At 57.3% G+C, this 26,731-nt stretch overlaps 4 protein-coding genes across 7 annotated transcripts; 3 read left to right on the top strand and 1 right to left on the bottom strand.

Moving 5' to 3' along the window:
* Positions 1-2,579: 2,579 nt before the first annotated feature.
* On the top strand, positions 2,580-5,443 carry NTF4 (neurotrophin 4). 2 transcript variants are annotated; one of them, XM_057711763.1, is made up of 3 exons: positions 2,580-2,710; positions 3,752-3,875; positions 4,498-5,443. In XM_057711763.1, exon 3 carries the CDS (start codon positions 4,510-4,512, stop codon positions 5,140-5,142), a length of 633 nt encoding a protein of 210 aa, XP_057567746.1. In that variant the 5' UTR covers positions 2,580-2,710; positions 3,752-3,875; positions 4,498-4,509; the 3' UTR covers positions 5,143-5,443. The 2 variants fall into 2 exon arrangements, with proteins under 2 accessions (XP_057567746.1, XP_057567747.1); XM_057711764.1 differs by lacking the exon at positions 2,580-2,710 and adding an exon at positions 2,832-3,350.
* On the top strand, positions 5,277-9,770 carry SAXO3 (stabilizer of axonemal microtubules 3). 2 transcript variants are annotated; one of them, XM_057711761.1, is made up of 5 exons: positions 5,277-5,360; positions 7,586-7,786; positions 7,887-8,048; positions 8,787-8,914; positions 9,395-9,770. In XM_057711761.1, the coding sequence occupies exons 1-5, from the start codon at positions 5,349-5,351 to the stop codon at positions 9,765-9,767; spliced, it is 876 nt and encodes a 291-aa protein (XP_057567744.1). In that variant the 5' UTR covers positions 5,277-5,348; the 3' UTR covers positions 9,768-9,770. The 2 variants fall into 2 exon arrangements, with proteins under 2 accessions (XP_057567744.1, XP_057567745.1); XM_057711762.1 differs by lacking the exon at positions 5,277-5,360 and adding an exon at positions 7,167-7,326.
* Positions 9,771-10,989: 1,219 nt separating this feature from the next.
* Positions 10,990-12,228, top strand: LHB (luteinizing hormone subunit beta). The gene is made up of 3 exons (XM_057713625.1): positions 10,990-11,114; positions 11,457-11,624; positions 11,894-12,228. The coding sequence occupies exons 1-3, from the start codon at positions 11,100-11,102 to the stop codon at positions 12,134-12,136; spliced, it is 426 nt and encodes a 141-aa protein (XP_057569608.1). The 5' UTR covers positions 10,990-11,099; the 3' UTR covers positions 12,137-12,228.
* An 81-nt stretch (positions 12,229-12,309) lies between these two features.
* RUVBL2 (RuvB like AAA ATPase 2) lies at positions 12,310-26,624 on the bottom strand. Of its 2 annotated transcripts, XM_057713455.1 has the most exons (16): positions 26,280-26,596; positions 23,712-23,766; positions 22,099-22,154; positions 21,681-21,822; positions 20,212-20,261; positions 19,363-19,493; positions 19,151-19,217; positions 17,265-17,371; positions 17,086-17,179; positions 16,587-16,710; positions 16,167-16,261; positions 15,966-16,084; positions 13,541-13,660; positions 13,009-13,138; positions 12,535-12,649; positions 12,310-12,421 (listed from the first exon to the last, which is right to left on the bottom strand). In XM_057713455.1, exons 1-16 carry the CDS (start codon positions 26,289-26,291, stop codon positions 12,396-12,398), a joined length of 1,443 nt encoding a protein of 480 aa, XP_057569438.1. In that variant the 5' UTR covers positions 26,292-26,596; the 3' UTR covers positions 12,310-12,395. The 2 variants fall into 2 exon arrangements, with proteins under 2 accessions (XP_057569438.1, XP_057569439.1); XM_057713456.1 differs by lacking the exon at positions 20,212-20,261 and having other exon boundaries at positions 19,363-19,492; positions 26,280-26,624.
* Between the last annotated feature and the right edge of the window lie 107 nt (positions 26,625-26,731).

Here is a 26,731-nt window from a genome sequence, read left to right as displayed (position 1 = left end):
GGGGGACGGAGAGCTGGGGAGGGATAGAGACCCAGAGAAAGAGAGAAAAACCCAAAGAGGGGAAAAAAAACCCAGAGAGAGGGGGAGACAGAGACCCAGAGGAGGCAGGTATCAGGCACCCGGAGAGAGAGGGACAGAGACCCAGAGCTGGAAAGAGACCAGAGCACCCCAGAGAAAGAGAACCAAAAAAGACAAAGGCAGAAGTCAGTGCCCCTGAGCCCGAGAGAGATGCATAGTGTTTTCTATGGAATCACAAGGGCATCCCAAGGGCACGCCACCCCATCCTCCCACAGCTCAAGAAGTGTGTCAGACAAACTGTAGGGCCCACTGTATCTTCCTGGGGAGAAACCAGTGTCTCAGAGCACGGGAGTGGCTTCCCAAGGTCGCGTGGCATGTCCCCGGGGTGGGGGGACAAGGAGTTGTGGCCGGCTGCCTGACCCCACATGTCCTCATCAGCCTACTGGTCTGCACAGGACTTCCCGAGTCTAACAGCCTCATTTCTCACAAGTGAGGAAACTGAGGCTCAGAGGGGAAGGGGTTACCCAAGGTCAGAGGTCTTTCAGTACTAAAAGGGCATTTGGAGGAGGAAAAGGAGGGGAATGGTTAAATCACTAACACATATAAGGCTTCCTACGTGCCAGGTAACATTCAAAGTACTTGTATTAATTTATTAAAATCCATCCAGTGGTTTACAGACAGGTGTTGTTATTTTTCGCTAGAGCCCTCCACCCCCACCGTTTCTTTTTTGGTCAAATGAAATCTTACTTAGAAGCACCACTGTGATGCATCAGAGGGTTTGAACTGGTTTGAGGGGAACGTACCCCTTACAGAGTATCTCTTGGCAACTCAGAACATGGCTCACACATTCAGTTTGGAAACCTGTGATTTAATCCAACCACCTTTTTACACAGAGAGATAGAAGAAGGTACAGATTGTGGGAAGCGCTTGATAAAGGTCGAAAATAATGTAACCTTTAAATAATATAACACTTCTCTCTGAAATGGAGAGAAAGGCACATTTGGAAAAGAAACGGAGATAGACCCCCTCGCAGTGTCTGGGAGGCAGGCACAGAGCCCAGCACAGGGACCCAAAGAGGAAGAGACCCGTGCAGAGAGGACAGAGATGCCCAAGGGGAGGAGGGAGAGCAGGAGAGAAGAGGGCAGCCGCCTGGGAGGGGGTAGGAGACACAGGAGGGGGGACAAAGACCCATAGAAGGGGGGAGAGACCAGAGAGGAGGGGGACAGAGACCCAGAGAGACAGGGAAGGAAACTTTCTCATTACTCTTCGAAAACTCACCCCTACCACCCTGTCAGAGACTGAAAGTTGCATAGAGTTCCTCTGGCAGGGGGTGGGGCACGTTGGGTACTTAGGGATGGGAAAAGCACGGGGAGGTCAGGGAAGTGACCCGAGTGGACACTCAAAGACTGGGAAGTGCCCCTCCCCCATCCCCAATAAACAACCGCAGCCGCCTTCTATGTGGCCTTGGCTGGGATGGGGAGAGTGAGGGGAACACCTTAATCCGGGGACACCCTTCCTGCCACCTTGCCATGCTATATTTAGGCTGAGGGAGGGGTACGGGATGACACCCCCACCCAAGGCGGTGTCGGCTTTCCTCCTGAAAATAGCTCCAGGGGAGGGGTGAAGCATTAAGTCTGTCCCAGGACTCCCAACTCCTGTCTGATCTCCGTCTGTCTTAAGGTCTCTCTTCCTCTGGGTCCCTGTCCCCCTTGTGGGATTCTGTCCACTTTTCTCAGCGTGTCTGTCCCTTCTCTCTGGGTTTGTGTGTGTCTCTCTCTCTGGGTTTCTGTCCCCTTTTCCTCTCCTTTTTTGTGCCTTTTCCCCACCTCCCTTCATCTGTCACTATTCACTTTCTTTCTCTAAGCAGGTCATTCTGTTCCCAGATCATATCTTTGTCTATCTCCGAGTCCTAGAATACCTTGAGTTTCTCTTATCTGAACTCAGGACTAGACCCTCTCCCCAGTTCCCACCCAGGAAATTCCAGCAGAGAGGACTTATGTGGGAGAGACCCTCACATCCACATCTCCCTGGGGCCTCGGGCCTTATCGCTCCCCGAGCCCAGCTGGTTAATGTCTGGCCTGGAGCTCCTGGGAGAGTTGGGGATGAGAGCAGAGGGTGGGAATCTGCCCGGGGATTGACACTTAACTGGCAAAAGAACGCAAAGGAATCTCAGGCCCAGACTCCTGGTCTGAGGGAGGAGGGGGCTAGGGGTCTGGACTCCTGGGTCTGAGGGAGGAGGGGGCTGAAGCTGAGGAAGAAGGGGCTGGGGATCCAGACTCCTGGGTCTGAAGGAGGAGGGAGCTGGGAGCCTAGATTCCGGAGGCTGCGGGAGGAGGGGGCTGGGGGGCTGGACTCGTGGGTCCAGGGGAGGAGGGGGCTGAGGACCAGGACTCCTGGGTCTGAAGGAGGGAGGGGGGTGGTGGCTGGCGCCTGGCCTCCTGGGACTGAGGCGGGCGGAGGGCTGAGCGAGCCAGGCCGGGCTTCCGAGGTCTCGGCACGCGTGTGGAAGGCGGGATCCCCCGGCCCCTCCTCCGCCGTCGGGCGCCGCCCCGCCCCCGCCCCCGACCCGGGCCCTCGGGAGCGTGTGCAGCGCGGAGCCGGCGGGCGAGCGGGCGTCCCTGCAGCCAGCGAGCAGGAGGAGGAGCCGCCGCCGCGCCAGGGGCAGCCGGGGGAGCCGAGGAGGGCGCCCCAGGTAAGAGCCTGCGCGCCTCCTCCCGCGGGATTCCGGCGTCCGGGTCGCCCTGCCCCCGGGTAGGGAGGGGCGGGGGCGGGGCCGGCGGGGGCGGGGCTTGGCGGAGGAAACTGAGGCAGGAGGGAAGTGTCCCAGAGCCAAGGCCCGTGACCGCCAGCGGGGTGTCAGGAGTCCGGACCCCCAGCTTAAACCTTCTGGGAAAGGAGGGGCCGGGGAGTCCGTATATCTGAGTACCTGGGAAGGAGGGGCTTGGACTCCAGAACTCCAGGGTCTAAAGGAGGAGGGCACTGGGGATCCGGACTTATGGGTCTGGGCGAAGAGGGATTTGGGGGCCTGGACTCCCGCGTCTGAGGGAGGGAGCTGGGGACCTGGGTTCCTGAAGGAAGAAGCAGCTGGGGCTCGGGGCTTTTGGGTCTGAGTGAGGAGGGGGCGAGAGCCTGAACTGTTAAGGGAGGGGGCAGCTGGAACCCAGGACTCCCGGTCTGAGGGAGGAGGCACCTGGGAACCGGGACTCCTCATCTGAGGGAGGAGGCAGCCGGAAACCCACACTCCCGGTTCGGGTTGGATCAACATGTGCCCCTCTTCACACTTCCCCCTTCCCATTTCCCCATCTCCCAGCCAGGGCAGGCAGCCGCTCGAGGTATGTGCAGTAGAAGTCTTGGACGGGCCCTGGCCTGTCTTGTGAGGAGAGAGCATTCCAGGAAGCAGCCTCGGGGACCCAGGGCTTCTTAAGTGTGGGCCCTCAGGGACCCGGGTGTCCAGGCCAGCCCCGCCCCCCGCCCCGTCTGAGAGATGAATGGGCCGCGGAAGATGTAATCTTTTCCAGCCTCCGTCATCTTCAGCCTCTCCCCTCTCCTCCCCCCATCTGCTTTTCATCCTGGAAGCATCACCTGGGCAGGGCATGGGCCTCTGGGAGGGGGGTGCAGCCTTGACTCTTGGTCCCCTACACTTTAAGAGGAGCCGTGAGACGGGGAGTGTTCAGGGGTTCAGGCCCCCTCCCCCACCTGCCTCTGTAACCTGCCTGTTCCCTTCTTCCCCTAGGTGGTTGCTCCCTCCATCTCCTGAGATGTCAGGAAGGAGGGGGGCACCTGTGTCCCCCACAGGGGCCCCCCGGAGCCTGGGGGCCCCCAGCCCCGGAGCTCGGAGGCGGAGGAGGTGCTGACAGGTCTGGTAACCACCCACTGTTTCTAGTCCTCTCCAGGCCACCCTTTCCCAGCACCCACAGACTTCCAGAATGTTCTAGAGAAACAGCAACATCTATGCCCCACCAGCATGTCCCAGCTCTGGGCCAATTTCACAGGCAGGGAAACTGAAGCCCCACCTGCGAGGAAGTATCTTGCCTTCCTGATGGTAGTTTTAAGCTGAACTTGGGTCTCCCTAGTATTCCAGAACATGACCTTTTTCAGAATTTTGGAATCTCAGACCTCCTCCAGGCTGCAGGACTTGGGATTCCTTGGGATAGTAGAGGCAGGATGGCAGAGTGGAGTTGCTGGGACAGGGTTCAAGTCCCATCTCCAGAATTTGCTGGCTGCGTGACCTGGTGCAAGTCACTAACCTCTCTGAGCCTGTATTTCCCCATTTGTTGGCTATTAGTTGTAATAATAGTAGAATAATTATGATTAATCTAGAAGGTGGGCATTATCAAAGTCCTAGAATATAGGGTCCCCCAAGGTTCTAGAACAGGAGCCTCCCTGTGGTTCTGGCACGCAGGTCCTCCTGGAGTTGTCATCTGTACCCCCATTAAGTTATTATCCTCCTAATTCCAGCTTCCCTCTCTCTGTCCTCAGGTGCTCAGCGAGATGCTCCCCCACCCCTCAGGCTCCCTCCCCATCCTCCTACTTTTCCTCCTCCCCAGTGTCCCAATGGAGCCACACCCCCCACCCTCACCCCTGCCCCCATTTCCAGCCCCTGAGTGGGACCTCTTGTCCCCACGAGTAGCCCTGTCCAGGGGTACCCCCTCGGGTCCCCCTCTGCTGTTCCTGCTGGAGGCTGGGGCCTTTGGGGAACCAGCTGGCAGCCCGGCCAACCGCAGTCGGCGGGGGGTGAGCGAGACAGCACCCGCGAGTCGCCGTGGAGAGCTGGCCGTGTGTGATGCAGTCAGCAGCTGGGTGACAGACCGCCGGACGGCCGTTGATCTGCGTGGACGTGAGGTGGAGGTGCTGGGCGAGGTGCCTGCGGCTGGCGGCAGTCCCCTTCGCCAGTACTTCTTCGAAACCCGCTGCAAGGCTGACGGCGCTGGGGAAGGTGGCCCTGGTGGGGGTGGAGGAGGCTGCCGGGGTGTGGACCGGAAGCACTGGGTGTCTGAGTGTAAGGCCAAGCAGTCCTATGTGCGGGCACTGACCACCGATGCCCAGGGCCGTGTGGGCTGGCGATGGATTCGAATTGATACCGCCTGTGTCTGCACACTCCTCAGCCGGACTGGCCAGGCCTGAGGCCCATGCCTGGGAACTGGGCAGGTAGAGGAAGGAGAGCTGGATCCTGAAAGACCTCAGGGGCGGCCTGGCTGCTCTGCGCCTCAGTTTGGGAACTCATCAAATGGTCACAAAAATCACAGCTCTCTGATTTTGAGAGCTCAATCTGGGCAAGACAGATGGTGAAACCAAATGGGGTTTTGAAGGATGAATAGCAGTTCTCCTGGATGAACTTGAGGGTAATAATGATGATGATGATGATAGCCAGTATTTTCTGAGTGCCTACTGTTTATGAGCTCTAATACACAACTTGTCAGATCAACTCTGGTGGATTTGACCATTGGAGGCCCTCAGCTTCTAAGTTGCTGACAATGTGATCTCAGAGGACATCACCTTGCCCACCCTGAAGGAAATGACAAACAGGGGATATGTCAGGAAGTGTGGGGGAGTATAAAGACTGGAACTTGTAGGCAACTAATTGGGAGCTGGGGTTCGAATGAGAAATCTTACTTGGTCAGATGGGGCAAGTGTTGGCTTAGAATGTTCTGTTTTGAGGTGGTGAGCTACCTATCACATCAGGAGCACAAGCAAGATTGAATGACAGGAGGTCAGGATGCTTAAGAGTTTGGCTTCAGTGGGGAGTTGGAGTCAGGGTTCTACCCCTCTTCCCTGTCCCAAACTTTACCCTATACTAAGAAAGAAATAGACCTTACCATTGTCTAGCTTGAGTAGGGCATGAGGTTTTGACCAATTGGCCCGCCCCATGGCTGGGATCAGGGGTGATTTAGATGCTGATCAGCCTAGAGTGAGCCAGGAAAATCCAACAGGAGAAGTGGCCCCAGAAGCCTGTATGAGGGGGTCAGTGGGACCCCAGGACAGCTGCAGAAGGTAACCTCAGTTTTCCCTGTCTGAAGAATGTGTTGGTGGGATGAGTTATTGGGGGCTGAGGAGGCAGAGGCTTTGACTAAAAGGGCTTTAAAGTGAGGAAGTGACAAGAAGTCAGGGGTAGACCCCACACCCTCAGGACACCCCTTCATATATCCACTCCATAGCTGCACCCAGACGTGCGCATGCGCGCGCGCGCGCGCGCGCACACACACACACACACACACACACACACACACACACACACACACACTTTTGCCTTTGTTTCTATGTCTCTGTGTTCCAGGTCTGTGGTTCCTGCTCTCTTTTCTGCCGCCTTCTTTGCTGTCTCTCACTCTAAATTCCTGTCCTGTCTTCTCTGGGTCAGTAGCTCTCTTTCTGTCCCTGTTTCTCACTGTCTCTCACCCATTCTTATATGTATTTCTTTCTCATTCATCAAAGCTCTTTCCACGCCCCCCTCTTTATTGCTAAGTATTTCCCTGTGGGTCCCTCCCTCTTCGCCCACCCCCATACCCAGGTGGAAGTTTTCAACCAAATCAAAGGCAGGCAGGACAGAAGAAGCCGAAGCTGACACAGGGAGGGAGGGCAAGCCCCCGGGGAAGTCTGGAAATCGTTACGCACCCCCTCACCCCCGTCCCCTCCCTCTGCCGCTGAGGTGGGCTGTCCTGGCAGAGGGAGGAGGTGGCCAAGAGGGCTAGGACCCTATAGGAAAGGGGGAGGTGATTTCTCATGGATTCCCTGATGCACTGGGTGGCTCTGCCCTCTTCCCCTTCTGTTCCTCTATTTCTGGGCCTCTGACCCCCCCCCCACCCCCCAATCTCTGTCCACCTCTCCCTGCTGCACCCTCTCTGGGTCTCTGTCTCCTCTACCCCTGGGGTGTCTGTGTCTCAAACTCTCTAAGTCTGAACTTCTGTTTCTCTCCCCACTCCTTTCTCCCCTCCTCTCCCTCTGGGTCTCCTTCCCCCCCCCCCGCCCCCACAATTTCTCTGAGTTTCTGTGACTCTCTTGGGGTCTCTGTACTCCTCTCTCCCAATCCCCGTCCCTCCTGCCTGGGTCTCTCTGCAGTCCCTCTATTGGCTGAGTTCAGGGTGGGCGGGTTCCGTCACCCGGGGCAACAGCAACAACAAGGCGGTCCCTGCTAGGCTACGGGGTGGGGGTGGGACCATGGCGGGTCGGACCCTAGCTCTGCGCTCTGATCCCCCACGGCACCCCATCTCTGGGACCGGGGTGCCTGGATCCTGGCCCAGCTGGCATCTCACCAGCAGTGGCGTCGCCCATCACTTTATCCCGCCCGTGCCCTTTCCCCCGCCCACTGTGCAGGTGAGAGGACTCTAGGCTCCTGGCCAAGAGGAGGCTAGGGATCCAGACACCTGCTGAGAGAAAAGTGGATTCGGGGCTTAGGCTCCTGTCTGACTGAAGGAGGAGGGTCCCAGGGTCTGGGTCTGAGAGAGGACGTGCCAGGGAACCCGGATGCCTGACACTGGCGGGGTGAAAGAGCTGGGGACTGAGTGGGAAAGATCGGGGCTCGCGGACCAGACTCCTGAGTCCTTTGAGTTGACGTCCTGCACCTTCTCCTCAGTCCACGGTTGCGGAGCCCCTGCCCCCGGCTGCAAAGCAGGATTTGCATATTTGGGCTTTCGACGAGGTCATCAGCAGATGGGAGACGACCTCGGGCTCAGCTCACGTGTCCAAGACCCACGGGGGGCCCTACGCGCAGCCCAAGGCCCCAGAACCTGCGGACCCCACGCGGACTGTGGGGATCAAGGATTTAGGGGAAAAAGTAAGGTTCTGGGATGCCCAGGTCCTCGGGAGACAGGGCTGGGGACCGCACTGGAGTCCCGTGCGCCCTCACGTTGGGTCCCCGCGTCGCCTTCCCGCAGCTCAGACACCGCGGCTGGCGCCTTCCTCTGATCACAAAGCACCAGTGCAGTGAGACCAGAGCGCAGTACACCGGCTGGCCCGACCTCAACCGGGGCATCACCTCCTTCATCGGGCCCCAGCCCTTGGAGCTTGCGGACCACAATCGAGGGGGCCCTTCCCAGGTAGCGGAGAAGACCGCAGGGGCAGGATCCGGCAGAGTTTTGAGAGCCTGGGGCGGGGGCAGGGGGCCTCAGGGGCTAGGGACGGGACTGAGACCCTGGGGCGGGGTCAGAAGGAATTTTGAGTCTGGGGGCTAAAGAGTGGGACCGAATCTGGAGGTTACATAGGCTGGGGGAGGGGCTTTGGACTTTTGAGGCGGAGCCAGGAGGAGGAGGGGACTGGAAACCTGAAATCCCAGCTCTGAGGCTGTGGGCGCCACTAGTAAATCCTGGGGCGGGCCTAGGAGGCCGTTCCGAGGCTGGGGGCGGAGCTAGGTAGCCTAAAGTATAATACGTGTGGGCAGAGCTTGAATATTCAGAGGCCGGCTTGCGGCGGGAGGCGGGGCCGGCTGCCCCTATTAGGGTGATGGAAAGAGGGATGGTTGCCCGAGGCTCTGCTGAGTTCCTGCGGCGGGACCAAGACGGTTTGAACCTGGGGGAGGAGCCGGGAAGGTTTTTAAGTGACTGGGGGCTTGGCTTTGTGTTCGATGACAGGCAGAAAGTATTTGGATTTTGGAGGTGAGGCTAGTAACGGTTCTGATTTGGGGAGCGAAGCTGAAGTGCACTGGCGTGCAACTGGCCAGGAAGGTGTCAGGCCCTGGTTCAAAGGGGTTGTTGAGGCCGAAGGAAGAGGAATTCTCAGTCTGGGACACGGGGTATGAAACCTTTCTTGCTCATCCCTTCTCCCGCGATCCTCTTCAGGCTCTAATCCCCTGGACGAAGAACCCCGAGCTGGCCGGCCGGTCTTTCACTATTTCTGGCCAGGGCGTCCTGGACCGCCATCAGCTCTATCTGACCACTTCGGCTCGGGACTTCCAGGCCTACTCCAAGTGAGCCTGGGTCCTCGCTTGGCACCGCCCCCCTGCACAGCCCCCGCATAGGCTAGTGGGACACCGAACCCCAACGCGGCCCCCGCCCAGTCTCTGACTCAGTAGTCTCGGCCTTCAGTCCCTGCAAGCGCAAGATCCAGAAGTTCATACCAAGCCCCTACCTCTTTTAGCGCCCTGGTATACCTAGTGTCAATTCTCAGGAACAAGAAGCCTGCAAAGGGCCCAAAAGGGATTTCTGGATCTGGAGACGTGGCCCTGAGGGTCTAGGGCCGGCCTCCTTTGGTGTTTGAGTCCCCATGTAATTCTTCCGAGGATGCAAAAGTCCCAGATTCCAGGCCCTTAAATACCTCGAGGACCCAGGAATCCAGGCTAGGACTCCCCAGTCCCATGCTTCCTAAAGGGTCCCTGACTCCTACAAATGTGTCCTCGAGGATCCAGCTGTGCCCTCCCCCTGCTACCTCCACCTTAAACCCCCAACAGGAAGGAGTTGTTAGGCTACCCTCGGAAGGATTCGATGACCTCCTGGAGCTTCGGGGAGACGCCCCAGGTCTGTGGCCACGGCCCGACACAGCCGCCCGGTCCGTGCTTCTCTCGACCACCCCGGCCGCTGAAAACCCGCGTGCCGCGCGCCCGCCCGGTGATGCCACCCGTGCCGCACCGCGGGGCGCTGTCTCTGGCTCAGGAATCCTACAGCCCCCCGCTGCACCCACTCCGCCGGCTAGACCGTTTCTGCCCGCTGGAGCTGCCCTGGGGCGGCCCCCACTGGAAGCCCGTGTCAGGCATCTACAGCGTGCCACAAGCCTATCGCACCGAGAACTCCAACTACGGCAGCTTGAAGCTGGCGCTGGTCTGAGCAGGACCGGCCAGCCCCGCCCTGGACAGGCCCCCCGAGTAGGGGCGGGGCCGAGCCCATAGGGAACGCGGCGACTGGGTGTACACTGGGCGGGTCTAAGAGGGGAAACACCGCCCCCCACCTGGGGGCGTGGCAGAGCTAGGACTGTGGGCGGGGTGAATCCAACACAGTCACTGGATTACGGAGGGGCGGGACTGAGCCCGGGAAACCTACCTTGGGGCTGTGGGCTGGCAGGCGGGGCACACCCTCTGCGGCGGAAGGGGCAGAGCTTACCTTAGTCAATGACAGAGTTGAAAAACCTAAACCACGCTCTTTGCTGGGTTCGGGTCCGGCATCCTGACTTCTGGGGGCCTGAGTGCGGGGCACGTAGGGTTCTCGCTGAATCCCTTGTGTAGGGGCGGCGCGTCTGGGTGCGGGTGGATACCCCGCCTCTGGTCACAGAATCCAATATTGAAACCACGGTAGCCCGCTAAGTCAGACTATGACAGGTGAAGCAGGGTTGAGACTTGAGCCAGTCACCATAGGAGGGCTGTCAGAGGGGCGGTCCTCCAGCCTCTGCCGGCCTCCTCTCCTGATGAGTAGAGGCGGGCCCACATGGCGGGAGGCACAGCTGATGGCCTCCTATACCCCCTTTCTTGTGCTCCCACCACGACCTCCCTGACAACTGGGGGCTGAGTCTGTGACAGAATTCTTCTTTTCATTGTCATTTTGTCACATAATTCTTCTTCCCCCTCTCTGCCCTGGGGAAAAAAATCTGTCAAGAGTCTGAGCAAAGGAAGGCTCTAAAGTTAGGTGTGCAGTTTATTTGTCAGGGACCCTCATGAGGAATTTAAACCTTTTTGAAACATCCGTTGCATTTCAACAGAGTAAGTGCAAATAACAGAGAAATAGTAGAATCTGGGTTAGAGATGAAAAATATCTGCTCCTATTCTTAAAAGAGGAAGAGGGAGAAGAGAGAGAGAGATAAGAGAGGAAATAAGACTGCTATATTTCTTAAGCTACAGACTGAGCATGGGATCCCTAGGAATCTCCAGTTCCCCTGCCGCTCAGGAAGCCGGGGCTGAGTCTGTGAAGTCAGCCTCACCTTGGGTGTCTTCTGCGTCTTGGCGCGGGAGCCACTGGTGGGGGAGGGGTGCGCGCGGGAGCCACTGGTGGGGGAGGGGTGCGCGCGTCACTGAACCACTCCTACACCTCCCTGACCTTTCCTGCCTCTCGCCCCGGGGGAGATTAGTGTCCAGGTTACTCCAGCATGCCACCACCCCCAGTGGCCTTGCCGCCCCCACAGCCTGCAGATATAAGACCAGGTGAACACGGCAGGTTGAGACACCAAGGATGGAGACGCTCCAGGTAAGACTGTAGGGCCCCTGGGCGCCTTGCGACGCTGTTCAGGCCACAGCTGACAGGCAGGAGAGTCCTGTGGCTTGGCGAAGGAGGCCTCTTTCTAGAAGGGTGTGGAGAGCCAGCAGGCTTCCTGGCAGGAGGAGGGAAGCAGGTGGGGCAGCGTCTGAGGGTGGGTATCTGAGGTGCTTGGGGTATCGGGGGTCCCTGCGGGTGGGGATGAGAGATCCTTGAATGGAAGAGGTCAGGCAGGGGAGATGGGTCCCTGAACATGTGTGCGCAGGGCTGGGGGGTGGGGGTGGTAAGGGCTCGGGGCGGAGGGCTCAGGCTGAGGCACTGGCCTTGTCCCAGGGCCTGCTGCTGTGGCTGCTGCTGAGCGTGGCCGGGGCGCTGGCATCCAAGGAGCCACTGCGACCACTGTGCAGACCCATCAACGCCACCCTGGCCGCCGAGAAAGAGGCCTGCCCCGTCTGCATCACCTTCACCACCACAATCTGCGCCGGATACTGCCCCAGCATGGTGAGCTGCCCAGGGTCGGGCGGGTGCTGCCACCTTAGCTCCAGGTGGATTACTCAGGGCCAGGCCCACAGAAGACAGAAAGCGGCACCGGGGGTGGAAGGCTGGCCTGCCACCCGGGACAGGGGCTGGGTGTGTGGGAGGGAAGAGCACAGAGGCTCCTCTGGATACCTGAGTCTGGGATCTGTGGGGCGCGGTGGGGGAGCTCAGGGGAGGGCTTGGCCCCAAGCAGACACCCAAGCAACAGCCTGCCCCTCCCCCCCCACCTCCAGGTGCGCGTGCTGCAGGCTGCCCTGCCGCCCATGCCCCAGCCGGTGTGCACCTACCACGAGCTGCGCTATGCCTCCGTCCAGCTCCCCGGCTGCCCGCCTGGGGTGGACCCAACGGTCTCCTTCCCTGTGGCCCTCAGCTGTCACTGCGGGTCCTGCCGCCTCAGCAGCTCCGACTGCGGCGGTCCCAGAGACGAACCCTTGACCTGTGACAAGCCCCCTCTCCCAGGCCTCCTCTTCCGCTAAAGACCCCCCACCTCCACCTCCCGTGCCCATCCCAACTCCTGGAGCCAGCAGACCCTCCTCCGCTCCCCTCCTAATAAAGACTTTCAAACGGCACTCTGGGAGTGGCTTTTTTGGGGGCTCGGGGTGTGTGTGCCTGTGTACACACACACACACATACACACACACACGACTGGTCCAGTTTCACAACCATTTTATACAAAGTCACAGTGTCAGAACTCTGGTAGGAAACGGGGGAGGTAGGGGGGAAGGTAACATCAGCTCAGGACGTGTCCATGGTTTCACCTTCTGTGGGGAGAAGGAGGCCCACGTGGTCAGTGTGGCCCCAAGGGCAGGGCCTGAGCTCCCCAGGCCAGGCTCCCTCCTCCCTCTCCAGGGCAGGCAAGGTAGGGGACACTCACTGAGCTCGTTGAAGAGGAAGGCGTCCTGGTACTCCTTCATGTACTGCGTGGAGCGCGACTCGTCCAGGAAGAGCGAGTAGACTCGCTTGATGTCATCTACCTGCACCTCGGTGCCCTGATGGGGGACGCGAGACCTCAGTGGGGCCCCTCCCAGGAGGCGGGTCAGAGTGGGGACTTTGGGGCCAAGTCGCCTGGGTTCAAGTCCAGCCTTGCCACCTCTGGGCTGTGGGCCCCACCTCCCCATCCCTCAGTTTCTTCATCTGTAAAACGGACTTAACAACATCAATTTACAGCCAAGTACTCAGCATCTCCTGTGTGTCGGACTGGGAGCCACAGAAATCAACCCGAGAGACCGAAGTCCCCTGCCTTTGAAAACTTAGATTCTGGGACTAAACGCAACTGCTCAGGGAAAGCCCTGGGGGCAGCATGGCCTCCACTCACTCATCGGACCCCCGGGAAGATGCAGCCGCTGACCTTGCGTTTCCGACACACTAGGCTGGCGGCTGTGATGAGCTGGATGGCGTAGCGCAGCGAGGTCTCCAGCCCAATGCGGGTCAGCACCGTGTAGGCATCCTCGCTCATCTCCACGTCTTCTTCCTCACACCTGTGGGCAGGAGGCGTAGGGGGCGTTCAGCCAAGGCCGGGGCACCGCGGCACCTCCCAGGGGATGCATGGAGTCCGCATCCTCAGAAGCACAGAACGCTGAGCGAGAAGGGCCACCGAGGCATGGGCTGGGCCCAAACCTTGGGCCTCCTGAGCCTCCCCCTTGCAGGGCCCTTTCCCCAGGGTCGGTCAGCGGCACAGCCCCTCCCTTCTCCAAAGAGCCCCTCCTCCCCCCATCAGAGGCCACTGCTTGGATGCCCGGCCCAGCCCTGCTTCTGGCAGGCCCCGTGACCTCCCCCTCAGACTCCAGTCTCCCCACGTGTCAAACAGGGTGGACACCAGCCCTGCCTCTCGGCCTGCAGCCTGGTCCTGCCCCGGGAGGCCAGGGGGCCCCCACCCGCACCGGATGCGCAGGATCTGCTTTGTGTCTTTCTCGCTGTAGGGAGAGGTGGAGACAATAAGCAGGCGGTCGAGCAGGTCAATGGGGATGCCGTGGGGGCTCTGGTAGCTGGTGCCCCGGATCCTGGGGAAGAGGGGGAAGGGAGGGCTGTCAGCGCGACGCTCTTAGAACCCGGCTTTCCATTTCCTCTACTCGAATCACCCCACCCCTACCCACCCCTTCCGCCACAGCCCACTCACTGGGCCAAATGCGGCTTCGCCTTCAGCTCTGGGCTGGCGTCACTGCCTGACGGCGCAGCCGCCCCCGACTGCATCAATCCCCCTCTAGGGCCGAGCTGGTTTTAGCTAGATATCTATGTCCGGGATTACTGGATCAAGGTCCCACTCCTCTGCGTGTCACACAGCTCCACAGAGGAAGGGACGGCGCCGGCCCTGTCCCCCGCTGCACCGGGCCCAGCACAAGGCCCGGCACGTGGCAGGTGCTAGGAAATAGATTCCCTGGATTATTATGGTAGTTGCGTTCTATAAAGTGGGGGCGAACACTCAATTAGCAGATACTGAACCCCTGCTCTTAGGGGAAAATATACGGTTAGGCTCTTGTGAGCCTCTGATCACAATTTTTGGCAACCGACCAATAGACGGCCTGGTTTCAGGTTAAAGATACCTTATTCAATATATGAGAGCGGGTCAAAAATTACCTGCACTCTGGCTGACGTATTTATAGAAATTTTAATATAACCGGAGTGCGGATAATTTCTGACTCGCCCGCGTATATTATGGACTTCTTCATGCTGAACTCACGGCCAACAGCACTTGAACTTGTGCCTGAAGGAAGCTCATCGAACACGTGTGTTTCCTCCCTACAGCACATCCCTGCCTCTTGTGCTTACGGACACTGGACAGCAGTGGGCCATTTGAAAAGCAAAATCGCCAGGAACAAAAACCATACAGTGTGACAAATGTGGCACTAAATAGATCAGGAAAAGGACACTTGTTTACAGCCTGCGACCTGAAACCAGGAGGCAGAAGGTCTCCTGGCTTGATCCTCGTTTGGACCATCTGCGGGGGGTGACTCGATTTTGTCCCCCGCTCTGCACACGTCTGCGAATGACCGCCCGAGTGTGGCGAACACTGATCTCGGGGCTACAAATCAGTGGTAGCGAGTAAGCAGAGGCACAGGTACGGAACCTGCAGAGGAGTGACTGGGTTTGCGGCCCTTCACAGGAGACGTCCTTGTTCCCCTGGCCTGACCTGCAGCTGTTACAAATGTGCTCTTAGCTGGTCTCATCCAACCCTGCCATTTGGGTACCAAATTCTGGCCCTGCCACCTTCGACATGTGACCTTGGGCAAGTCATCGGCCTTGCTGGTCTCATCTTTAACAGGGAGCTGAGGGAACTCCCTGGCGGTCCAGTGGTTAGGACTCCGCGCTTCCATTGCAGGGGGCATGGGTTTGATCCCTGGTTGGGAAACTAAGATCTCGCCAGCTGCGCAGCGTGTTCAAAAATTTTTTTAAAATAAAAACAATAAAACAGGGCTGAGACAATATCTACCTCCTGGGCTCCTTTTGAGGGGCCAAGCAGTTCACCCTGGAAAAGCACCGAGCACAGAGCCAGGGACAACCTGCCCGCTGCCCCCGGCAGCCATGCCCCTTCCTTCCCTGCGCTTCATCTGGCACGTGGCCGCTGCCCTGGAGGTGACGGTCCCCAGGCTCCCGCGCAGCCAGGCGCTGCCACACACCCAAGCAACCTGGACAGTGGGTCCAGGTGGCCGCGCCGGGTAAAGCCTTCGCGCCCCAACCTCTTTCGAGCTCTTTGCCCCCCACTTCCTTCTTCCTTCCCATGGACTTTTGAAACGCAGATGAGGTGGGGAAGAGCCAACAGGGAGGGGCACAGTAACACTCTAGGGCAGAGGTTCCCAAGCTTTAGTGTCTGGCATCCTTCATGTCTCAGGGATTTTTCCATGGTATCATCAGACCAAGAGAAATACTAAGTTTCATTCCCTTTATTTCTATTAAGCATTCAGGTGTAAGCGACTTAATTGTAGTGGTTTATGCAGCGACCAACCCATGTCTCTGTGCATCCCTTAAAACATCCCATAGCACTTCTGTGTTCTCTGCAGCACTCTGGGTGCCTCGGCACACAGTTCGGGAACTGTAACCTTAAAGCCTACAAACAAGAAAACAGAGAGAACACGGCACCTGGACTTCCTTGTGGAGCAGAGTTGCCCACCGGCCCTGACCAGCCGCCTACCTTTGTTAGAGGGGAAAGTACACTGTCTCCTCTGGGCCACAAAGCTTGGGGACAGCCAAGCCCAAACCCTCCCTAAGGAGGTGCTCACCAAACGTGCCCTGACTACCCAGTGGCCGCTCCCGTCACCCGGAGGTCCCCGTTGTCCCCAGGGGCCTCGGAGGGGGCTGGCAGTGGCTCACCGGGTGATGCCGCGGTTGGTGGCCATGATGAGGACTGGCGCCATGTCGCTCTCCAGGGCCCGGTTGAGGAAGGAGAAGCTCTCGATGTCCAGCATGTGGACCTCGTCGATAAACAGCACCTGGGGGCCGTGGGGGCGGATGTCAAACCCACCTCCCGTCCCCCCCGAATACCACTTGCCCCGGCCCAGCCCTGGTACTCACACCGGGGATGATCTCCGCCTTGCCCTCCTCCCGCCACTCGGCCACCTTGGCATTGATCTGCTCTCGGACTTCTGACTTGATCTCCCCTGTGTCGCCTGCGGGAGGCAGGGGTGGTGGGGGGCAGGGTGTCAGAGAGGAGACTGGAATCCAGGGCCGGAGGGTGGACAAAGACAGAGAAAGATGGGACGCCAGGGACAGAGGGAAGAGAGGCCGAGCCTGGGGTGGGTGGCACCGCGGCAGGAAGGCCAGGGCGTCGGAGATGCCCCAGAGAGGCCACAGAGGGGGAGACGGACCACACTCACAGATGGAGAACAGGAAATGACAAACAGCGATGGAGGAAAAGCCAGGATCACAGGTGGGCTGTGGATGGGGGGTGGGGAGTGGAGGGCGGGGGCGGGGCGCTGCCAGGCCGGGCCTCACCTGAGAAGAGGGCCAGGAAGCCCTGGGTGCGGGAGTTGATGACATCGATCTCGTGCAGGGACACGGTGTGCACCACCTCCTTGCGTTTCTGGAGCTCCCCGTCTGGGCACTGCACAAACTTGGTCTATGGGGCCGGGGTAGCGTTCGGTGGCAACGAGGGCAGAAAAGAGCATGAAGGTCTGGGGGAGACTGGGCTCCCTGGAATGAAGCTACGCAACCAGATGGGGGTCACCAGAAACCCCAGGCCCACCCTAGGGCTACTCAAGGCTAGGGCAGTCGAGAGCACTGAAGGGTATGGGGGCTCCTGGAGGACCCTGTAAGCCATGAGCCAAGTGCCAAGCTGAGGGGCCCCAGCTGTCCTAGAGGGTACAGGGGAGAACCAGGAGTACAGGGACACGGGATTGGGGTGACAGGAGGATCCAGACCCTGTGGGCCCCGGGGGGATGGAGCAGAGAGACATGCCAGTGCCTGGCTGAGGGCACCCGGGGCCCCGGCCCACCTGGGCACCCATGGCATCATAGTCGCGAGCACGCGTGAAGGAGCGTCCCAGCTTGGAGATCTTGCCCGTGGCCTTGTCAATGGTGATCACATCCCTGTAGGGGAAGGAGGGAGAGGGTGAGGAAAGGAAGGACCAGGACTCCCCTACACTGGCCACCCAATGCAGCCCCCACTGCTCACCCAGCCTGGACCTTGTCCTTGGTCAGGGACTCGATCATCTTGGTGCCCAGGTCATATATGGTCTCCATCTCCGTGGTCTTGAGGGTCAGCTTGCCCACCTTGGAGCCCTGAGGGGTGACATGCCAGGCAAGGGGCTCAGAGAGGGCCCCAATATCTCCCCAACACAGCTTCACAATAAGCATGACACGAGGCAGCTCTGGGGGTCTGATGAAGATACTCACTGTCACAACTGCGGTGACAGCTTCATGGGTGCATGTGTGTTAAAACCTAACATCCTGTAAACCTTCAAGGGCACGGCTTATTGGACGTCAACTGCACCTTAATAAAGCTATTATTAAAAACCTAGTAAAAGGGGTACTTCCCTGGTGGCACAGTGGTTCAGAATCCACCTGCCAATGCAGGGGACACGTGTTCGATCCCTGGTCCCGGAAGATCCCACATGCCACAGAGTAACTAAGCCCGTGAGCCACAACTACTGAAGTCCGCGTGCCTAGAGCTCAAGCTCCGCAATAAGAAAAGCCACCGCAAGGAAAAGCCTGTGCACCACAAAGTAGCCTCTGCTCGCCAAAACTGGAGAAAGCCCGCGTGCAGCATCGAAGACCCAATGTAGACAAATAAATGAATAAATAAAAACAAAACTCAAAAAACCCAGTAAAGGGAATTCCCTGGCAGTCCAATGGTTAAGACTCCAAGCTTCCACTGCAGGGGGTTGTAAGTTCGATCCCTGGTTGAGGAACTAAGATCCCGCATGCCATGAGGTATGGCCAAAAATCAAAAAACCCAGTAAAGAAACAAACAAAAACCTAAAAGACAAAATCTATAAAGACAACAGGGACCTGAGGTCCCACAGAATGGCCAGGGGGTCCCACTCTAACACTCCTTTTTTATATCCAAATAAAAGGTGGTTTTGTGGATCTCAAACCCAGAAGACCTCAGCTAAACACAGCTAAGAAAACAAAAATGCCATACCCCTCTCCAGGAGATAAGCTAAGAAAAGAAAATACCACACTCCTTCCCCACAAGATAAACAGTCACCCAGTCTGGACTTGTCCCAGCATATCCCAAGTCTCTGTTTTCCTGGAATTTTTTCCATAGTGACATGTTCCCTTTGTAGGGACAGGTGGCAGGATAAAATGACTGGGATTGGGGAAGGAGTTAAAGAGAGTTTTGGTTGTTCATTTTTTTAATCAATTAAAAATTTATTTATTTATTTATTTTTTGGCTGTGTCTGGTCTTAGTTGCCACATACGGGATCTTCTGTTTCGGTGCGCAGGCTCCAGAGAGCACAGGCTCAGTAGTTGCAGCGTGCAGGCTCTCTAGTTGTAGCCTGCGGGCTCCAGAGTGTGAGGGCTCAGTAGTTGCAGTGCTTAGGCTTAGTTGCCCTACAACATTTGGGATCTTAGTTCCCCGACCAGGGATCAAACCCTCGTCCCCTGCATTGGAAGGCGGATTCTTAACCACTGGGCCACCACGGAAGTCCCTGGTTGTTCATTTTTAAAGGGAGGATGTATTCATGGATTTCTTCTCTAACTGAAATCTAATTTAAAGAACTATCTGAGGAATAGCTTTTCCTAGTTTTCAAGATTCTCATAAGATGCTTTTTTTTTTTCTTTTTTCTTTTTTGGCACACGGGCTTCGTTGCTCCACGGCATGTGGGATCTTCCTGGAGCTGGGATCGAACCCGTGACCTCTGCATTGGCAGGCGGATTCTTAACCACTGCGCCACCTAGGAAGCCCCTCATAAGATGCTTTTAAAATTCAAAATTTAATTGCCAATAGATAAGGCTAATGTAGGAGGTTGCTTACAGGTGTTAACAGGGCACGTTGACACCCCCACCCCTCACCCCGGGCCCCAGGGGTCAGCCAAGACTCTCGAGCAAACTCACCGTCCCCGTGGCTGGCCGATCAATCTGGATCTCTACCACCTCCCCTTCGATGATCTCGGTCTCTTCCCTGGGCAGAGAACAGATCTAAGGAGAGAGCCCGCGGCCTCGGCCCCCAGGAATCGCCAACTCCCACGAGCTGTTGGGCGCAGGACGAGTTGGCCAGGGCCAGGGGGGTATCCCGGGGCCGCTGGGAGCTGACATCCCCTGCTTACTTGATGCGCACGCCGATGGAGCGCCGGAAGGCCTGTGTCAGCGCCTCCGTCTTGCTCATCTCCAGGGAGAAGATCTCACTGCCAGCGATGGCTGTGAACGGGGTGTCGGGGCCCAGGGCCTGCGCCATGCCTGGGGAGGAGGGGAGGTAGCCTGGGTAGGTGGGTGCAGCCCTGGCACCAAGCTTCCCAACACCCGCTCTGTGGCAAACCAGCCCTTCGCCTTCCTCAGGCAGGAGAGCAGGAGAGAAGGGCTGGGCGCCGCGGGGCAGACAGGGAGACGCGGAGGCGGCGGGGGACGGAGGGCCACATCGGGAGGCCCTGGATTAGAACCCTGTGCTGCCCAGAGGGCAAAGCTTGCGACTCTATAATCTCGCCAAGCCCGCCTCCCAATCTCTGAGATGGAGGGGGACAGAGGGCCACATCGGGAGGCCCTGGATTAGAACCCTGTGCTGCCCAGAGGGCAAAGCTTGCGACTCTATAATCTCGCCAAGCCCGCCTCCCAATCTCTGAGATGGAGGGGGACAGAGGGCCACATCGGGAGGCCCTGGATTAGAACCCTGTGCTGCCCAGAGGGCAAAGCTTGCGACTCTATAATCTCGCCAAGCCCGCCTCCCAACCTCTGAGATAGCGGGGGACGGAGGGCCACATCGGGAGGCCCTGGATTAGAACCCTGTGCTGCCCAGAGGGCAAAGCTTGCGACTCTATAATCTCGCCAAGCCCGCCTCCCAATCTCTAAGAGCTGTTTAGCCTCGGGCTTGGGGCTGATGCGTGAGGGTAGAGGCAAGGGGCTGAAAGAGAAGGTAAGAGAGTCAGAATGCGGGGATTCGAATCCTGGCTTCAGCGCTCAGCACCGGAGGATCTTGATAAGTTCTGTCTGCTCCCCGAGCCGGTCTGCCCCTCTGCGTAATGGGAGCAATAACATGACAAGCACTGGCACGGGAAAGGATGATACCCTGCATAGGGGTGATCAGGGGGTGTGCAGGCATGCACTGGTGCTCAACCGTGACCCTGTCACGTGGCCTGGAACCAGCACAGGGAGGGGCCTGGGGTTGGCTGGCGGACAGCAGGGCGGTTCTTGCCATCACTCCGAGCGCCGAGCCCCTCTGCCAGCTCCCCTTCCTGAGGGCTCTGCCAAGCTCTAGACAAGTCTCCTGGACAGGAAGTCACCGAACCCTCTTGTACAGTTGAGCTGGGAACTCTTCCTGGTTGCCTTTACAGACGTGCGTCACACTCTGCCCCTGGGTATCCTGCTCCCTACTGTCTGTCCAGGAGACTCCCAGACATCCTGCAAGTCTTAGTTCAGGCACTGGCTCACCTGGGAAGTCTCTCCTGACAACCGCCACCCCGTTTTCTCTCCCCACCACCCCTCGTCGGGGGTAGAAGCCTGCTCTGTACATTACCCTGGATAGGACCGTGTCCACGAACACCTCCCCTAGGCGGGAAGCTCCTTAAAGCCAGGACTTTGGTCTTAATCATCTTAGGGTCCCCAGCGTCTGGTACAGGGCCTGGCACACCAGGGCACCCGAATGAGGGCTAATCTATCTTAACTGAAGACCTAGCTGTTACCTTGATTCTCACTGCCTGGTCTCACAGTGCGGGCACAAAGGTGGGGATGAGTGGGAAGAAAGGAGAGTCCAAGAAAGCTTCAATGAGGAAAAGATGCCTGGGTAGGGTTTTGAAGGATGGATAGGAACTCAACGAGGATGAGGGACAGTTGTGAGTAAAAAGATCTTAAATTGCTAATGGACTGCAAAAGAGACTGCTGGTTGTCTATTCAATGCCCACCTTTCCCATCTTCCTTCGTTCCTGAACTCCCATTTTATTAAGGTAGCAGTGATCCCAATTAAAATATTAAAGTTTTAATGTCTCACTCTCTTCTGCAGCATTAAGTTCTAGTCAACAAAATATAAGCAAGAGTGTGTGGCAAAAAAAAAAAAAAAGAGTGTGTGGCAGAACCAAGACAGCTGCTTAAAGGGAGCCACCTATTGGAGGTACACCGTCATTGCAATTCCTCTTCCTCCTTCTTCCCATATGGATTATGGGTGGGATGGCTGGAGCCTAGGCCACCTTCTTGCAACACAAGGTGACCCTGACATGGAAGCAAGTGCTGTGGAGGCAGGAGGGTAGGAGCCTTCAGTGTTCAACAAACCTGAATTTGCCTACATTCAGCTTCTTCTATGGGAGACAATGAACCCTTAGTATTTAAGTCACTGCCTTTTGGGGCTGTCTGTTAAACATGGCTAAACCTGACCCTGACTTAAATGGGAGGGAATCACCTGGTGAGGCCAGGAGAACTCCAGCCCCGAGAGGTCTCTTACCCATGGCGATGGCTGTCTTCCCGGTACCCGGCTGGCCGGCGATGAGGACCGCCCGGCCTGCAATCTTCCCTTCCCGAATCATCTCCAGCACCACACCAGCTGCCCGCCGGGCCGCCAGCTGGCCCACCATGCCCTGAGAAACCTGGGGGTAGGAGGGGACAGAGCACACAAGGTGACTTCCTATCGGGCTACCACTGCATTTCTTTGGCTGGGACTTCAGAAAAAAGCCAAAAGAGCCTTTTGCATGCCCATTTTTTAAAGACCAATAAAACTGCACATGTGGCTGAATGTTATAAATACCGCACAGCCAAAGGTCTAGAAGATCATAACACAGTCCCCATACTCCCCAGGGCCCTGGGTTCCCGCCGCCTGAGGCCCCCATGGAGCTGCCTTCCCACCCCGGCCCCCTGGACTCTACCTGCCGTGGCTCCAAGGCATCGTCTAGCCCCAGCCCCCGGATGTGGGAGTGAGCGCCTGTGTGCGAGGAAAGAACCAGAAGACATGGTTACCGGCCAGCTCATGTCAATGTGTGGTCTAAGGGGCTTCCCCACTGAACCCTGGTTTCCTCCTTGGTCACAGGCGGACCCTGGTTCCCCACCTCACAGGGAGGATGGCTGGACATGGTAAATGTTCAGTAAACAACAGTGGCTCTTAGGCTACATGGTGGCCTGAGTGACCTCCCAGGTTCTAATCGCATTCCACGTAATTCTGAGAAACAAGAGTCCCAGCTATTATCACCCTGGATCATGGCCAAGGCTCAATAACCACCCCAGGCCCTCACTGACACAGACGTGGGGGAGTTCAGAGAGGTTAGGTCCCTTGCCCAAGACCACACAGCCAGTGAGAGGTGAAGACACAAGATTCCAATACTTTACACTAGACCAGGGCTGGGCAAACTACAGCCTGTGGGTGGGCACTTGTTTTTGTAAATAAAGTTTTATCGGCACACAGCCACATCCATTTGCTCACATACCGTCCATTTCCTCACATACTGTCTGGGGCTGCTCTTGCACTGTTGCAACAGAACTGAATATTTTCGACAGAGGAGACTTACTATCTGGCCCTTTAAGGAAAGCTGTGTCGACCCCTGTGCTGGACTGTGGGCACCTTGAGGGCAGGGACAGGGTGCAGCTAGAGTCTCCTGGCTCCTCCAGCTCCTAGCAGGGCTGGCCCTTGAAAGCTAAGTGCTTTACCTTATTGTATCTTATATCAACCAAGGAGGTGAACTACTCTCCCTCCATTTTGCAGGTAAGGAAACTGAGGCCCAGAAGTGGCACCCAGCAGCATGCTTCCAGAACCCAAGTTCATAGCTGGGAGCCCTTTACTGCCTCTCCTAGAAGCTCTGAATGAATGAATGAATGTGAACAAATAAGTGTAGTCTCCTCCCTGCAAGTAAGGCTCTCTGCAAAGGCTGCACCCTGCTGTCCCCACTACACCCCAACTTCCTGCTCTCGGGTGAGCGGGGACCAGGGGCTTGACTGCTCTGAGTCTTAGTCACCTCAGCTAAAAATAGGATGACGGTCACAAAAGGCACCTTGGGGGGTTATTGCAAGGAATCAAGGGATGCAAACTCGTATTCAATGGTTATATGTGGAGCGTCTGGTCTGCCAGGGTCTGTGCTGGGGACACCACTAGGAAGAAGCCAGAACAGGTCCCCAGAGCTGATGTGTGTGCCGGGGGTTTGGGACAGTCAGTGCAGGGTCCACCCCAGTCAGCACTCAGCAAATGTCCACTTTCGTGATTTCCAAGCAGGATGCTGGGGCATCCTGGAGCCCCTCCAGGGAAGACAAGCCAGCAGCAGTACTGCCTGGGGTTGGGGCCTGGTGTGGTCCAACTCCTCCCCACCCCCCAGCCCCCAGCCATCTGACCTGCACTGGAACTCCGGATCCTCCCTCCTTAAATGGGGATAGGGATGGGGCGGGGGAGGAGTGCAGCCCAACTCCCTCTTGGGGGCCCCAGGTAGGTTGTCTCCGTCAGGGGTACAGGCGGCAGGTAGGGGGTAGGTCCCGTTGCTAATCCACGCTCACTCACCAATACGCTCAATCCTCGTCACGTCGCGGATCTCTGGGACCTTGGTTGTGGTTGTCTGGGGTTGGAGGAAGATGCATCAGTACGAGGCTTTGTGGTCCCGGCTTTCACTAACCCCTCCTCTGTCCCTCCTGCCCGCCTCCCATGAGACAGTCCTTATCACCCCTCCCCACAGGTAGGCTGGCAGCCCAAACACCAGATCCTCCTCGGTTGTCACCCACTAAGGCTGGTGGGTGGACCCCATTACGTTGTCAGTCCCAGGAAGCCAAGAGCTGTGTCTGTCTCGTTCACAGCCCTATCCCCAGGGATGGGCCCATATTTGGCACTCAGGAATTATTTGCTGGAGGAAGAAGTCCTCCCCTTCCTCCAGAGCTGTGAGGACAGATGCAGTGTGGGCATCAGCTTGGATGTGTTCTGGCCCCCGCTGACCTCCCAGCCTCCCTTGCACCTTGCTGCCCTAGCTGTCACTAGGCTTAGCATGTGCAGGTCTCTGGGTCCGGCCTGCTCTCCCTAACCCCCTCACTGAATCAGATCAAGCATCACTCATGAAGGGAGGCCCTTGCTGACCTCAGCCCCTGCCTGGCTGGTTCTAGGGTCTCTGGATGTCCAGACAGAAGGAAGGGCCTCCTTTGGGAGACCAATCTCCCAGTGTGATACCACACTTACGAGGGAGACTGTTGGCTGAATGTTCTTGGCACCAATGGATGTGAGTCCCATGAAGGGCACAGCCCACATCTCACTGGTTTCCCTCGGGGCTCAGTGTTTGGGGTTTGAATGAATGATGTCCTGAAATGCTGAGCTCAGTCCCCGCGGGTACTGAGCCCTCCTGTGTCCCCAGCTCTCCAAAGAGCAAAGTCAGACACTATCCCTTCTCATGTCGGGGAGAGAGATGTGTAAACACTGCCTGGGACAATACAAGAACCCAGTGGAGATCCACTCAGATACTCATGGCAGTGTTATTCATAACCAAGAGGTGAAAACAACCCAAAACACCCATCAATGGATGGATAAACAAAATATGCGGCGGCTGTACGACGGCATATTATTCAGCCATAAAAAGCAATGAAGTGCTGATCCACGCTACAGCAGGGATGAACCTTGAAAACATTACGCTGAGTGAAAGAAGCCAGACACAAAAGGTCACATGTCGTATGATTCCATTTACATGAAATGTCCAGCATAGACAAATCCAGAGACACAAAGTAGATTAGTTGTTGCCCGGGGCGAATAAAGAAAGGGAGGCCTAGGAAGCCAGCACGCTGCCCCAGCTCCTTGGCCACCTGCCCCCAACCCTCTTCCTCCTCACAGGTCTCCTAACCAGAATGAGAGGAGATGCGGGCATCCAATCCAAGGAAAACACTCCTCCCTCTGGAACCAAGAGTTCAGACTTCCTGTCCCACCACATGGTCACAAGCCTCCTCCGTTGCTGTTTGTGGCCCCTCCCACCTACTCTTCCTCACAGGAGGTTGGTCACTGTCCCCAGCCCTTAGCAATCCCAACATAAACAGACCTGCCACCTACAGAACCTATCCTTTCACCATAAGCCTCTCCTACGCCCACTCCCCACCCCTGCTGTCCGCTGATCCCATGGAAACAGAGATCATTACAAAACTCACCTTTTACCATCACCTCATACTTCCAATACTTCATCCACACCCACGGGAACGGGGTTTCAGGAGTGTGACTACTGCCCTTTCCTCTTCTGCTTCCCTATCCACCCCGTTTGCCATGACAACAGAAACAGACTCACATTGTGCCCCGCAGGCACCAGTTAATTCTCATCCTGACCCTAGTCCCATCTTGGCTGGGGTCACCATGGGAACCGAGGCATTGGGAAGCCATGCCCAATCCCCAAGTTAAGGCTACATTCCTTGTTCATTCAGATGTTTCTCCGAAAAGTACTTGGTGCCTGGCCCGGTGTACCTGGTCTCTCCTTTATGGAGTTCACATGCATTTGTTCAAGTGATAACTTATTGAACGTCCACACTGGGAATGCCCTGATGAAATGCTAGGAATACAAAAATGGCTAAAACAATCCCATGACAAGATCCCAAGCCTCTGCGCCTCCAGCCCGTTTGCCTCTCTACTGACACCCTCTGGGTTCTCAACACTCTTTGGGTTCAAGACTCAGTAAGCAACTCCACGATCTGAAGCACATAGGGCAGGTCCCTGCCTGTGTTTCTCACTTGTACGCAGGTACCATTCATACCATCAACAAATCCACACTGCTGGATGGCTTGGAGCCCAAGACACAACCCTCCTCAGACTTTAAGGCAAAGGACTGCAGAACTGGCCACTGGCTGCGCCCAGAGGATTGGAAGTTGGAGTTCCTATAAGATGATGGAGTCAGATTTGACCACTGAGACCGTAAATATTCACTTGAACCCAGGATGCCGGTATCCTAGTCCCTTCTTTTCTCCTCCCTCAGATCCAGAAGCCCGGGTCCCCAGCTCCCTCCTTCCTCAGACCCAAGAGCGCAGGCCCCCAGCCTCCTCTCCGCTAAAATCCAAGAGCACCCGTCCAGCCCCCTCCTCCTTGAGACTCCTCAGCCCTCCGCACGCCGACACTCACCACGGTTGCCATGATGCTTCAACCGCCAATATACCAGCGGAAGCGGAAACGCGCTGGGAACAAGGCGTTCTGGCCCCTCTAGACTGTCAGTTCCTCCAAAAATCTCTGTGGTTGTTCATAAATACTCTCCTGGTGGGGCGTGGCGTCACTTTTTAGGCCCCGCCCATCCAGGCTGCGCTGCCTGAGTCCCTTCCTCGTGCCTCCTGGCTCCTCTTTTACCCAGGCCTCCTTGCTAAGGCCGATTGCAAAATTCTTAACACTTCTTCGGGTAACCACACATCCCACACACTTCCTTTTCTCCTTCTCCGCCTTCTTCCCTTCCCCACTAACTCTGGTGCCTCAAGCTTCGGATTGACAGAGCTGAAGGCCAATCAGCTAGCGCAGCGACAAGCCGCGCCCTCTAGAGCTCTCATCTACGGCCAAGGCGGTGGCGGGGCCGAGCGAACGCTACA

Source organism: Hippopotamus amphibius, chromosome 16 (genome assembly GCF_030028045.1).
Source record: "Hippopotamus amphibius kiboko isolate mHipAmp2 chromosome 16, mHipAmp2.hap2, whole genome shotgun sequence".
Taxonomy (NCBI): domain Eukaryota; kingdom Metazoa; phylum Chordata; class Mammalia; order Artiodactyla; family Hippopotamidae; genus Hippopotamus; species Hippopotamus amphibius.
This window is presented reverse-complemented; position numbering and strand designations above follow the sequence as displayed.

What these genes read in the sequence shown, in the direction of transcription:
- RUVBL2 (XM_057713455.1), bottom strand. An exon ending in GAAGACAGCCATCGCCATGG is followed by an intron (nt 20,262 to 21,680) that starts GTAAGAGACCTC and finishes CCCATTACGCAG; the next exon opens with AGGGGCAGACCGGCTCGGGG. An exon ending in AAGGACAAGGTCCAGGCTGG is followed by an intron (nt 17,180 to 17,264) that starts GTGAGCAGTGGG and finishes CTTCCCCTACAG; the next exon opens with GGATGTGATCACCATTGACA.
- LHB (XM_057713625.1), top strand. An exon ending in CCGGATACTGCCCCAGCATG is followed by an intron (nt 11,625 to 11,893) that starts GTGAGCTGCCCA and finishes CCCCACCTCCAG; the next exon opens with GTGCGCGTGCTGCAGGCTGC.
- SAXO3 (XM_057711762.1), top strand. Translation starts at nt 7,171, where the DNA reads ATGGCGGGTCGGACCCTAGCTCTGCGCTCTGATCCCCCACGGCACCCC. An exon ending in TTCCCCCGCCCACTGTGCAG is followed by an intron (nt 7,327 to 7,585) that starts GTGAGAGGACTC and finishes CCTTCTCCTCAG; the next exon opens with TCCACGGTTGCGGAGCCCCT. An exon ending in TCAAGGATTTAGGGGAAAAA is followed by an intron (nt 7,787 to 7,886) that starts GTAAGGTTCTGG and finishes GCCTTCCCGCAG; the next exon opens with CTCAGACACCGCGGCTGGCG.
- NTF4 (XM_057711763.1), top strand. Translation starts at nt 4,510, where the DNA reads ATGCTCCCCCACCCCTCAGGCTCCCTCCCCATCCTCCTACTTTTCCTC.